The following is a 14,103-nucleotide window of genomic DNA, read 5'->3' on the forward strand; positions in this document are numbered from 1 at the left end:
ACTGTAAAATAACAGGGACGGTCACAGATTCGGATGTCAGAAAGATACAATGTTCCAGTTATTCAACACAATAAATTAAACACAATGTCCTGTAAACTCTATAACATGCATGAACAAAAAGCGAAGACAGGTTGCAGTTCCTTCATTCTTGAATGTCATTTTTTGACAACGCAAAGTTTTCTGAATTTACGGTAGAAGTTCCTCAATGAATGTATGTATATTCAAACAGCATTGCATATACTCTGGGGCGTATTTCCGTTTCGCAATGGTGCTTTGTTTTATTTCTATGATGTCTAGCTGTAACAAGATATATCTGGCATTTGTTTTATTATTCAGAGTCCTAATTTATTTTCATTCAAAAACAAAACAAAATTTGAATATCACAGACCCTCGACAAGTTCTAATATAAACTAGCATAAATGTAACAAAACAAAACTTACTCTTTCTTCGAAGTGCATCAGAACACAGCATGCTGGGGTGTATGCAGGGCTGAACAAAAGAAGCAGTGTGAAACGAAGGAACCAAGGAATAGTACGTGTTCAAGAGCCCACGATTCCAGTTATGTTCAATGTGTACGTGGTATGATTGCAACGCATAGTGTGTAGGTGCTGCTGTTTCACGAGTAAAGCTCTCTACGCACTTATTTTCTCACAGTAGCTGAAGTGAATTTGTCTTTTACTGCACTGGCTGTATGACGAATCGTCTTATGAAAGTGAGCTTTGGTGAACTGTATGAACAAACTCTTCCTCAACGATTTTTTTTAAATAGTTACAAACGAGGCGTCGAACATTTTCAAGCCACGTTTTGTTACTTTTTGTTCTGAGGTCCCATTTCATGTACGTTCATGAAAATAAATAAACTTCATCCATTCAATCAAATAGTTACTAGTGTTCTTTCATTCACAAGTCGGAGCGCAGGAGTAGTCAGTGACTCTCAGAGTTGCTGATATCTCTTTACATAAATTTTAGTGTTTTTTTTTACAGTAAAAAGCCCGCGTTTCTAAGGCAACGTTACATCAATTGTTCAAATTCTTGCAAAAAAGTGTTTCCGCGCTTGCTTGCACAAATAGACTCGAAACAACGTTCTAACGCACTCCCGAAAACTGTGAAAACAGGGGACACGCAAGCACCACGTTGGCGACAGGTTTGCTTTCCGTGTCCGATGCATGTTATTTTTTTTACGACCCTATAAAAGGAAGTGCCGTAAATGAGACAAAACGCCTAGTGAACAAAGAGGTAAGAATAAAACATGCATGACTGCCACAAAACTTGTTTGCCCATATTCTTGCGTGCCGGCAGCACACTCTCTACTTTGTTTTTTTAGCAAAATATGTCAACTTCGTTAGCTCACGACAGTAACCGACAGTCGCAGCGGCGCGAGACCGGAGCTGAGAAGACGCTGCGGAAAATGAACGACAATAGGGGCAGCAAACATTTGCTTAATTTGCTCGTGCCCCATCGCTCGCTATTTTTTGCCCGAAACATCGCAAACAACGCCCACGAACCGCAGAAAAGGCTTACATAAAATGAAGTTGGCGAATTCACATTATGAAGCGCTGGCGCGCGTGGAGGGTTCTAATCAATGGTGAGCGCTGTATTGATCCGTCATTGTCAACGCTGCACTATGGCGTCGCCTGCGCTACGAATTCGTCAGGGGTCATTAGCGGAACGACGCCCCGGAGGAAAGCTTATGAGCGAGCGTCGTTCTGTTGAAGCCCGCAGCAAGCCAGAAAGCCTTTCGGTTCTCCAACTGTGCTCGTTTATTTGGCTCTGCTTTTCCATATCCTTCCCTTTTGCACTCGAGAAAAAAATGCGAGTCATGCACTAAACTAGCACGCGCTCCGCGCACTCTGAACTTCTCGGAAACGCTAAATGAGCTCGAAGCAGAGGCTGTTCCGATGGCCGTTGTCAGCCGTGGCGTAGAAATCATCTCTGTCATCTGACACAAACTTCTGATATCAGTTGGGCCCGAGAAGAACAGATTTATTGATACAAACGAAAGCATACAGTGTATTTTGTTCAACAAAGCAGACTCGAAACAAAAAATGGATAACCGCAATAACGAAAAAAAAAGCGTATACAGAAATTAGGCAAACTAACAATAAAGGACAAAGATTAGCGGGTCATCATATGTTGACCGCACTTGCAACTCAGGCGTGAAGGATTAAGCAGTAACATGATTACTGGCGTGCAGTAAACACGAGAAAACATGAAGCACACTTGCGTACGAGGGCATCAAAATCAAGCCTGTAGTATCAAAAACAGAGTGCTAAACAAAACCAGAAAAATTGTGCGGTACAAGAAAGAATATCTCCGCGCAAATAAAGCCAAAAGAAAATAAAAAGAAACAAAAGAGCATGCAAACACACATAAAAAATTAACGTGAAATACGGCATTAGGCATTCTTACATTAAACAACTAAATTATTGCAGGGGCGCTTTAACGTAAAACTATTCCAAACTTTACCATTCCAATTCCGCAATCAGCCCACCACGATTGGTCAAAAACTTTTTTGGACCACCTCCACGTCACCTGTCTGTCACGCGACGCCACAAAAACTGCGATAGCTCGCCATCTGGTATGACGTGTACACACTGATTATGCATAATTTGACCGAACAAAACAAAAATAGTTATTTCTGATCGGATGCCTTTTTGCCACTAGCCCTCGGCTACTAGTCAGAAGTTTTCGGGCTGCACCCACTTCACCTGCCTCTCGCGCCACGTTACAAAACCACAAAAACTTACCGCGTCAAAGGGACGCGTACGCGTTAAAGATGCATTAATATGCCGAAAAAAACTGAATTTTCGTCTAAATAGCCGCAGGCCGCCCCGTTCCAAAAGGAATAAAATATGGCTGCCGCCGATCACTCTGGCACTCGCTACTCGCCCCTGCTGGAGAGCATGGGTTTATTTGCGTGTAATAAAACTTTTTGCGCGGCCGTGTAACGTTTTCGAGAACTTTCGGCACATTTACGACCTCGTTCTGCCAGCTCTTCTTTGCTGTGGATACGGTTTATGCTCATTCTTAAGCTTCTGTGGCATCCCGCCGCGATTGTCGACGAGCCACCGCAAGCTAAGTAAGAGAAAGTGGACCAATCGTAGACGCCGGCACCACCCTCTTCATCCGGTTATCGATATTCAGTGCAGTGGCTTGGCCCCATCGAATCCCTCTCCACTTGAGCATGCTCCTCGCCTCTTGTGAGCAGTTAGATAATACAAGCGGCTCAGTGCAGGCAATGTTATTCGTTTTTTCAGCAAACAAAAGTGACCTCCTATGAACGAGGGGAGCCTTTGATTGGTTTGTTCAGACAACCCTGCGGGTGACCGCCCGATGCTTGCGTCGGCGGTTACGCAAATCTGTCGTCAGGAGTTTGGAATAAAAGCATATTGGAATAGTTTTACATTATACAACCCCAGATGCGTAGCTCAAAGCCAGGCAAGTGCGAAAGCAGGCAGTTATGTGTCACTTGTTCTGTGCGCACGCTTACGCTTTCATTCACGTTAAACAGCTTTAAACAGCGCGACACAATACTGTAGAAGGATCGACACAATACACCACAATAAATAGCCACAGGACAGAACACTGACTAATAAGCAAATGCTTTATTTCCAGGGCTAGTATACAAATGCATGATGAACGAATACCCATAAAAAAGGAACAAAGTATCAGCAACGACAAATATTCCATTTCTTTTGTCTGTAGGGAGGGCATCTAGGATGCATGCGTCCCCGCGTGTAAACATACTAAAGGCTTCTAAATTTTGCATGCACGCGCTTCACGGTACATTTTCACTATTAGCCTTTTCAACGATAGGAGTGCAACCACCCCTCTGACAGTGGGTAGCGAGATCACTGTGCCGGCAGATTTTAAGTGACGCCGCAAGTTCACGTAGGTGGTCGTTTATGTATAGTCCCGTTCCACCGATGTACGAGAGATTACACGTGAGCGGAATCTTCTAAACCACCTCCGTGCAACACTCAACAAAATGACGAGTTTCTTAGAGCTTCGCTGTTTTATGTTTTGTCCTTGATTCACCCTTCTGCATAAGCCACGAAGCTTGTTAGAGGTGCTATAGCATTAGCTGTAGTCCAGCCTTCTTCGCGAGTTTCAGTATGTTGTGTGACATGTGGTGTACATGGAAGACAGCGACAGTCCTTTATCTTGAAGGCTGTAGTAATTGTTTCTGTTATAGACCGCTTATAATTTCATTAAATAACATTACTACAACGCGACGAAGGACGTTGGCCGAATAGCCAGCATGTCTTCTTTTGTGAACTTGTGCTGCAAAACTTCGTTGCACAGAGTGCTCGTACGGTTGCGTTAGAGCAGCTTGTAAAAATGCTTTTGTGACTATGATTTGTGAAGCAATATGCACGAGAATGAATTTTAAAAGAAATTAAAATAGTACTGATCTTCATTACCATACTCATCATTTTGCTGAGTGTCAAATCCGCTTAAATCGCCGATACTTTGGTCAAACAGGAATATGTATGAATGACTGTCTACTGAAGCCATATCGCTAAACATTGTCGGAAGTTCAGTCGCACACCTATGTTTAAAAAAGCGCAATACAGTTAAAAAGTACCGTGAACAGCATGAAAACTAGATTTTTTTATGTCTTTAGCATCCTTACACGTGCGGACGTATGCATGCGTCAGCTCTCTGTCCTTTCCCTATGGGCAAATAAAATCTGCCCTGCTGATCCTTTATTTTTTCATTTCTTGTGCATTCCTTCCTCATGACTTTATATACCGTTCCTAGAAATAAAGCCTGTAATTAATAGTCTGCACTCTGTGTTGTGGCTATTGTGCTGTGTCTTGTGCCGCGTGGTTTAAGGCTGTTGCTTAAGAATATGTTGCCACCATCCCAAATTGACACGCTAGCTTCCTTTGATACTTCAAGCAGCTGTTGCTGCTGAGTCAAGCCGTCAGCAAAGAACGAAATGTTTGTTCGATTTCCACTGCCCGACAATAGAAGTTGTGCTGACGAGTACATTATTACAATGTGTATGATAGCGTCAGTCATCTTGGCATTAGCGACTAAACACATTACAGCTTACAGGCAGCACACAACCGTTCAAAAAAAGCAAAAAAGAAAACTCTGCAAGAATATGTTAAATTCTGACGCCTATAGTTTAAACGGGACACCGCCCGCTTCAAGACAAAAATATATCCAAGTCTTTAGTCTAACATAGTGCGCACCCCAAAGCACATTTATTAACTTTGATGAATTCGTAAACATATAAAGGTCCCTGGATTGGTCCCGCGTTTGGACACCAAAATATTAAATATAGCGAGCGGACAACCTGACAAAGACACAAAATTCAGAGCGACGTTAATTTGCGACAGCCTGAGGGAAGAAAATAAATGGCTGCGAAGCTCAGCCGATTGTGTGCAGCCATTCCGTGGCAAGAAGCTCATCGCCTCTTTTTTCAAGGAAGAGCGTGGGAAATTCAGCACGTTAGTAGCTGTTGACATGGTAATGTAGGAGGGCCGTACTGAAATTAATGAATCCGAACGGTAAACAAATGATCACCTTTAATTATGAAAAAATAAGCGTTCTAACTTTCTTTTTCCGTCTATTTTGATTCATCACACAGTTTCTATTTTGTGCATATATTTTTCACCCCAATCGGGAAGCTTGAAGACCTTCCAATAAGGTTAGTTTTAGCCTTTGTAGAGATAACGCCGAAGTGCTATAAACATCTCCTCTGGTAATCACGCATCGCTGGAATCACATTTGACCGCATTTGTGGAGGCTGCGTTTCGATTCCCCGTCTTCAGAGTCTCAACACTGTAGAGCGAGAAATGTTTGGGTGCTCATTAACGTGCTGAATCATTGCTTTTTCTGTCATTGGCCTATCGTGAGATGATAGAATGAGCGTCTCCAGTGTTCTAACGTGTCGAGCAGCATTTATCCTCCGGTAACCTGAGCTTTGAACCATCTCCAGAAGTTCACCGTGCACTATTCCAAGCATGTTGCTATTCGATTTATTGATAATCGCCGCTCTTCTTGGGTAAGTGCACCAGCTGTAAGTGTTGGTAAGTGTTGGCTTTACTCAGAAGCGCCCGAGCGCGACCCCCTTTGAGGCTGATCTTCAGTCCTCGGCTCACCCATGTTGGCACACTGCTCGAACTCATTCACGCGTCGCCGCATGTAAGCGGGAGCCTCTCGTAAATTTCTGCTCTTGAAATTTGCTTTTTAACCAGCAATTCAATCGCTGCGCCTTGACAAAGTGAGACAACGTGTGCTGTCATCTTGTTTGGAAGTACTGGTGACTAGATTATGTAACCTGTTGATGCCAAATGGCTATAAATGAATGCAGAAAAGGTGGAGCCACGAACCACCAAGCATGCGCTTGCAGACTTACGTACGGAAATTATTGATTATGTTACTTTCAGTACGGCCCTCCTAAATAGCCGTTATTCAGTGCAACAGACGCTGCGCCAACTGCACATCTTTCAATGTACTGCTTTTGATTTCGCTGTCATCTCGGATATGAATTTTTTGCTGAAGGAGAAAGTCGTACGGAAACAGAATAATATTGCTATCCTATACATCGGCTGCAGTTATGAAAAAAACATTCATTTATTATAAAACAACTTGATCAATATGTTCTAGTGATATCTTCATGCCAGCACGCTCTCGTGAGCATGAAATTTTGTTTGTGTACATGCTGTTGAACGCCACATTCTCAGTTTTTCCCAATTTGCCAATTTAGCAAGAATTCAACATTGAAACTACCTCATTGGGCGCATTGCCGCAAAATAAATCTTACAATAAGTAAAAAACATGGCTCTCACTCCGCTCAACCAATTACTCTAAATTTAATATACGCAAGGAAGCGCGGATACTCCTTTGTTCATAATACTTCATATTACTTCATAATATTTCATATTACTTCATAATACTTCATAATAATTTATAACACTTCATAAAACTTCAGAAATGGCAGTGATCTTTCTATCCATGCTCTCTCTCACTCTTTCCTATTATCTTGTCAATTGCTGCAAAGCTCGCATGACATGAGTTGCCAGCATATACAACGTATGCAACCTTTCCACGGGGCACAATTTAGGAATGAGCAGGTGATAAACAACCTCCTTAGGCCATTTACAACCTCTTTAGACCAACTGTACTCCCAAAGGCCATTTTATTTCGGAAGCCTGTGAACAACGTGGGGAATACAAGGGACATGAACATACCTTAAATAAAAAGACGCTAATATTACAAGTTTCAGCCATGGTTGCCATTGCACGTCAAAACATCTTTCCAGCAAGTCTCAGTACGGTGATTAGATCAACGCTAAATCTTAAGATATCCATCCGGAAAAGCGATCAAACACTTTGTTGAAGAACTCCCACAGATTCCATCCACACTCGTGGGCGCGCTCCGGCAAACCGCTCCCCAGCGCTGCCGGTTGCTCACCGTTTAACACGTGCACGACGATACTGGCGGGCTCGGCGTTCGACGGCACGCACGAGTAGTTTCCTGAATCGTGCGGCTGCGCGTTGGCGATCAGCAACCGGCTCTGCGTTCGCGGAGACTTCTCAGTCTGCACCGAGACTCCGTGCTGGATGTCGTAGTTGATGACGCGCGCGTCGTGATACCAGAAGACGTAGTCGGGGGGCACGGGACTTTCCATCACCTCGCAGGTCAGGTTCAGGGTGCTGCCGCTGTTCAGGTAGAGCGTCGGGCCGCCGGCGATGCTCGCCTTGCTCACTGCGCAGACGTTACGGTGCACAAGACAATGTAGAAACATTGGCGGCGAGCTGATGAAACATGTCATTTCCGTGCCAGCTCAACCACTCTTGTGTAAGCAATGCTCAGCGATTCGAACGCTTTACTCGGAGCGCGCTGCTGCCGGCGCTGTTGGCGCCACCGGTGAGCGCTGGGTGATCGCACGAAGGAGGGGGGCGATGCGACTGCAGTCACATTGCGTCACTAAGGCCCTCGCTTTCGTCGTGTACCATAAAGCACTCTCTCGGTCTTCCCAGCGCCAACCGGTGACGCAAAAAGCACCGACAGCTGTGCGCTCAGAGTTTAGCCAAGTTTAGCGTTTGTGTCGCTGATTTCAGTGTCGCTCTCGCTGGTACGTGCGTGAGCGTGACTCCGGAACGAACAGCTCACACTTAAACAGAGATAGCAAACTTAGCGCCACATATTGGAAGTAGTCCGCATTGCTGCAAGGTAAGGCCACTCACATGATTTAAGGAATGATAGCTTTATGGCATCGTAACAAAATGTGTACTGCAATAACATGAAGCCCTTGTACGCTGAAATATTGTTCAGAATAAAGCTCTCACCGTCGTGGTGTAGAATCCTCTATCATAAAGTTTCCTGCTGATATTAGTGTACGGAGCTCTCGTGTTGGAATTGTTCAGCTAAGATGGTATTGAACAGTGTTTAACATGGAGTTGCCTATTATTCGTGCTAGTATACTTGTGAGGAACGCCACAGCGGAAGACTCTGCGTTGATATCGACTACCTGGGGCTCTCTACCGTGCATGAAATGCACGACGCGTGGGCATTTTTGCATTACGTCCCCAACATTTTGTTGAGAATAGTAATATTACAAAGTCACAAAGTTTTTTGAAACCAGAATGATAAAGTGAAGGTAAATCCGCGTTCTATTCATTGGTACCATGCATGCAGGCTTAACCTACATATGTGCAGCACACCAAATTAAGAAATCGGATTGTGGAAGAAAGACGTAGATCGGAAGACGCTCTACTGCGTTCTCGTTTCTGCGACGCAGGTTGTACTAAAATGTCCGCTTATCGAGGGCTAGCTCTCATTAATGAGGTTCGACCTGCCGATGGTACGTGTTCTCGATGCTTAGATGCCAAATGAATGTTTTGGACAAGCATGGGTCGGTGATTGCAGACAACGGAGAAAGCAAATTGCCTAGGACCGAATTAACGAATTTTTTTTTCCTTTCGTAAGTGATGCTTGTCGTAGGCTGACTGGCTTCACTAACAAAATATTTCACATCACGAGTGGCCAGAATTCGCTCTTACGGACAATACTATATCGTGAATGTGCTCATAAATACTGTTGGCAATTTTCAGTGGAACATTCTTGCGGGTCGCTTTCTCTGATTGTGTTTTTCCGTCTCGCATAAGTGTGGAAATATTTGCAAATGCAACGATGGAACGTATGTTAAACGCTGAAGCAGCGGAGAGGAACATAGAAAATAAGATACCAGTAAGCCTGGCATCACGCCAACAGTATTAGGCATACGTGCATATAAAAAGAGCAAGCAACCTCCCCTGGTGCTTGTACAAAGTGATACAAAAAAATGTTTAAAAAATATGCGCATAAACTGGACGTACAAATAAGCGCTCTAGCAAGCGAAAGTGTAACGCATGAGAAAGATGAAGCCCATGCACATAAATAGTCGAGCCGGGTGCAACAGCACCGCAGCACAGGCTGCTACCGTGCATAAGCACAGTTGAATGCGTCAGCAGAAAAGTACAAGGATAAAGTACAAAGATGAAGTTGCGATGCAACCAAGCTCGTTTGATGCGACTGTTTACGCATCAGCACTTCAGGTTCTCTTTCTTAAGAAATGTGTATTTTCACCTTTTATTTGGTTTCATATGTATGCGCGCGAAAGTAAACGCATACGTGCTTTTACGTTCACATAGACTTAGAAACAAAGAAGCATACAAAAGGCGGAACCTCAGCGAATATTTTCGGACCAGCCCACTTACATACTCTCGCAGGCAGTTTACCTTGCTAAAGCTAAATCTGCGATCACTGAAAACGGGTGGTCGGCAAGGGGCATTTACACACACGCCACGAACGCAACAAGCTGCGGTGGGACCGAAGAAGTAAACACCCGATCGAAAAAAAAAAAAATAGAAGTTGCGCGTACGACCATGGGATAGAGTCACGGGAAATGCGCACGAGGTGGAGGGCACAGCCGAAATGCCTCAACTCGCAGTCGCGCAATTCTATTCCGACGAGGCCCTTGGAGCTTCCGCATCGAAATGCGTCACGATCAGAGGCACAGCAGCCTTCGTCGCAAACAGTGCGGCGCACCTAGCTCGCACACTGCGCAGTGCGTCGCCGGCGGCTTTCTCTCGCTCGCCGAGCCAGTGTCGCAAATTTCCAATTCTATCAGGCACCGCACGGCAGCGGGCCGCCGAGACCGAGAGCTAGGAGGGCGGTCGAGAATGAGGGAACGACGAGCGTGCTTCGCCGTCTCAGTAATGACATTCAGCAAAGAACACAATCAAATCTGCCTTTCCGTATCTTCTCGTCCTCTCGTCTTTCTATTTTTTGTCTCCGTCAAGCAGTGACCCGCTGGCTCGAATCAAAAGAGGCTAGCCTGGAACAAAAGAGTCGACTCCATACAAATGAATTCGCGAGCTCCACTGTTTGCTTCGGCTGAGGGCCCATCTACATCAGTGAGATACTTGGTTCCTGTTTCGGGTATTATTTTCATTTTCTTTCGTTCGTTCTTTATTTTGTCGCATCTCGCGATCTCGGCGTCTGTTCGTTTCGTAGTTGGACTTGGTTCCTTTGTTTCGGCACGTTTCTCGCCTTGGAGGCGAGAATGTGTCTAACAGTGAGATGAAAGCGAGGACACCGCTGTCGGCTTCGGCAGGCTGCGCGTGTCCTGACGCGATGTCGAGCAGCACGAACAGTTACTGAAGCCTCTAAAGTTAATGCTTAACGTAAAATATTCTCTACACATTTCGCGCCTTAAAGAAAAGTGGTCTATGGGATAAGAATCCTAATAAATGCGCGACGATGATTTAACGGTCCCACTTTACTATCATTATACTACGCCTTCGATCACATCCATTTTGCTTACTGTGTATCATCCTGGGGTGATGCGTATCTCACACATTTACTTCTGCTACAGCATTTACAGAATCAAGACATTCTGTTAATCACTGTTAATCAACTTCAGTTCTTTCCACGCCGATGCCCTTGATCTCCATAGGGAATATGAAATTTTTCCGCTAACACTTATGATTAAATATCACCTAACCATCACACTATTCAAGACTATAAACAACCTCATTACAATTAATGTATTTGGCAAGGTATGCCTTTACAATTCCAATAACACCAGGCGTTCTTTGAATAAGAACTTTCTCCTACCAACTATGGGAAACACACGACCCAATTTGCAGCTGTAGCATTTTGGAACAACGTGTCTAACGATTCAAAACAATATGTATCCTTTGTTACATTTAAAAGAAAGCTAATCATGTTTCTAATAGAAGTTTGAGTCCGCGATTCCCATATTTACTAGTGCTGTTTCTTTCTATGCGAATTATGTTTCATAGTTGTGCTTAGTAGTCGTTGCTAATGTCTGATCACTGTTGCTATATCACTTCTCTTCATGCACCTCAACACAGGAGGTCCCCTTGCAGACTTGAGCTATGGGACCTCCTTCTGTATATCCAACCCAATATGTGCCAGTTTTGTGAGTAATGAACGTTCTTTTTATTTGGAAAAAAAGTAGGTGGTCTCGCCGAACGCATTACGGGAAGTCGATAACCTGAAGCGTGAGCACACTTTGCGTGGAGTGTTTTTCAAAAAACTGGAAGTAATACATTGGCTAAAAAAAGCAGGACAAAATTACTAGTAACCCTATGTGTGTTTGGCTACAGAAAGTCTAGATCTTGCGAAAGCAAAATGCCAAAGAAGAAAACTGGAGGCTTATAGCATTTAAGTGTTTATTTAACCTTTCTGACGGATTGCCAAATATCCGCTGTTTTTTTTTTCTCTTTCCAGTGAAGAACACAGAAAAAGTTGTGATAATTAAAGGGATAACTTGGGACTTTCTCCATAGACGGATCTCGTTCCCTCTCTCCCCATTTCTGTTAAAGAAAAGAAAGCTTCATTGTACTTTTCTGATATATTCGAATTACGTCGGTAGATTGGACAACACACATATTTGCAAATGGCACCATGCAACAAAAATGAAAAATAATTCTGAATGAGTCTGCGCTTTAATTCGTACAAGAAGAAACGAGAGAAGCAGGTAGACAGACTCTCGTTTCTTCTTGTCCAATTTAACTCGCTGTTTCACTCATCATGCTTTACCAACAAGCCTGAATTTCAACTCCGAAAAATTAACATTTTCTTCAAAAAATAATTGCGTGCTCTTCTGTTCGCTGGAAGACCGCATTGCTCAGCTCGAACCTGACAGCACAACTCTGGGCCGTCCAGCGAGCCGAGGAAGCCGCTTCGAGACAAGGTCACGGAACCGCGTCCGCGTCGGGTGCCCAGACCCATTAAAAAGACGCCAGACTCAAACCTATTGATTTGAAGATAAAGTTTACGCTCTCTCTCGCTCTCTCTCTCTCTCTGTTCGCAGAACATCTTATGCCAGCAGATCTATCAGCTCCGCACACTATCTTCCTGCCTTTTTCTGTCCTTTTTCAGTCCCTTCTCTTCCTTCGCCGCAATGCTGACCGATGTTCAGGTCTGAGCCACGCGCTAGCTACTTACGGTGCGGCCAGCAGGACTCTTATTTCTCTGGTAATCAATAGTTTTTATTGCGAAGCAATACTACTTTAGGTCGCACTTCAGCCCGTTCCGTGGCGAGGCGGTGGTAGGCACCATTGACCTTTAGCGTGACCTCGCTGCGTGACGTCACACCACGTGACCTAGAGTGACGTCACACCAGCTGTGTAAAAGCGGGGCCCCATCTCACGCCGTCGTGAGGTGAGGCGGTAGCCACCAACGGCCGCCTAACTCCCGCTTTTCTCACCAGGGGCGCTACGGTCGGTGTGAGGTCACACCAGCTGTGTAAAAACGAGGCCCTATCTCACGCCGTCGCGAGGCGAGGCGGTAGCCACCAACGACGGCCTAACTCCCGCTCCTCTCACCAGGGGCGCTACGGTCACTATTGCTTCGCAATCACCAGGCTTAACCAAGCTAAGCCACGGCCGTTTTTTTTTCTCTCTGTCTCATGCTGCTGCACAGCATGAATTTTAGGCCTTTCCAATACAATCAGGTAAGCTATGCGAAATGTCAATTCCTTCTGCATAATACAGCTACCACGATGACTTTCACCGATTGTGCGGTTCAAGGCCAAAAATTAAGAATCATAAATTAGTGTCCAGAATTCAACCACCAGTGACAAGAGCTACACAAGAGCTTTCTATTTTTCAAGCAACGCTTGTATTAGCTCACCAGTGGCATTGTCGTAGTCACGCAAAAAACCCTGTTGCTCCCAGAACAGAGCAGCGGCGGGAAAGAACGTTTTGATGAGTTGAGAACTGCGCCGGCACCGGAGCTTGAGCCATTAGCAAGGATTTCAGATCCATAGGCGCGCGCTCAAGCCATGCGCGCAACCAGTCAGAGCCGTTTCGCTTCCGCCGAGGAGGGAAAGGGCAGGAAAGGGTTTCGCGCGCGCTGCGCCGGCTTCATTTCCGTTCAGTTCAGTCTCGGCGAACGGATGGGACGGCCACGCCATGTGCGTTCCCCCGAGGAAAGGGCAGCCTTCGATGAGCGGAGGTGAGAGCTTGCCAGTGAAAAGGCTCGCCGTCGGCACGGCGATCCAGCCGTTAGAGCAGCCCGAACCCAGGCAATCTAACAGCAACGAGAAGATCCTGATCTGAGGGAGCGGGAGGCCGAAGGCAATCCGCCACCGTTACCTGTGGGTTACTTAACCGTAGGGAAGGTCAGGTACAGGCAGGACAAGCTTCGCTTACTCCTATTCTCTAGTAGGGGAGGGTTAGCCATTTTTATCCCCCTTTATTACTTTCTTTCTTTTCTCTTTCTTTTTTTCTTTCTTGCCATATACGTATAGAAGCAGCTGCTAACGGATCTGAGGAGCAACGTAGGCCGTAGAAAAGTGGTCGAAGAAACGTACATGCAAATGAACATGTCGTGTTGCAGTTCCATAAGCGACTGACCCAGAACACCGGTGCCATCAGTTAGGGTCGCTAAACTTTTCATTTATGTCCTGTCAGTGTCAGGGTAGACAAGAGCCCACATTTACACCACAGTTATGCATTCGGGTGCTTCTTAAGAAGAAGCACAGGCACCACCTAATTAGCACTGAAGGCCAAGGAATGACAAACAACTCTTACGAATGAAAATGTATATAAATTTGGGTCCAACGTTC

General features: G+C 45.0%; 1 protein-coding gene across 3 annotated transcripts in view; it reads right to left on the minus strand.

Moving 5' to 3' along the window:
* LOC142571623 (igLON family member 5-like) overlaps positions 1 to 14,103 on the minus strand; it is a 423,151-nt gene that overhangs the window by 5,095 nt on the left and 403,953 nt on the right. Inside the window, exons 4-5 of one of the 3 annotated variants that reach the window (XM_075680133.1) lie at positions 7,431 to 7,724; positions 441 to 489 (exon numbers count right to left, since the gene is read on the minus strand). In XM_075680133.1, coding sequence (XP_075536248.1) covers positions 458 to 489; positions 7,431 to 7,724 — 326 coding nt within the window. In that variant the 3' untranslated portion in view covers positions 441 to 457. Of the gene's footprint in view, positions 1 to 440; positions 490 to 1,969; positions 7,725 to 14,103 lie in introns of those variants that run through there. The other 2 variants (XM_075680131.1, XM_075680132.1) reach the window with 2 other exon arrangements.

This window comes from Dermacentor variabilis, chromosome 2, assembly GCF_050947875.1.
Source record: "Dermacentor variabilis isolate Ectoservices chromosome 2, ASM5094787v1, whole genome shotgun sequence".
NCBI lineage: Eukaryota > Metazoa > Arthropoda > Arachnida > Ixodida > Ixodidae > Dermacentor > Dermacentor variabilis.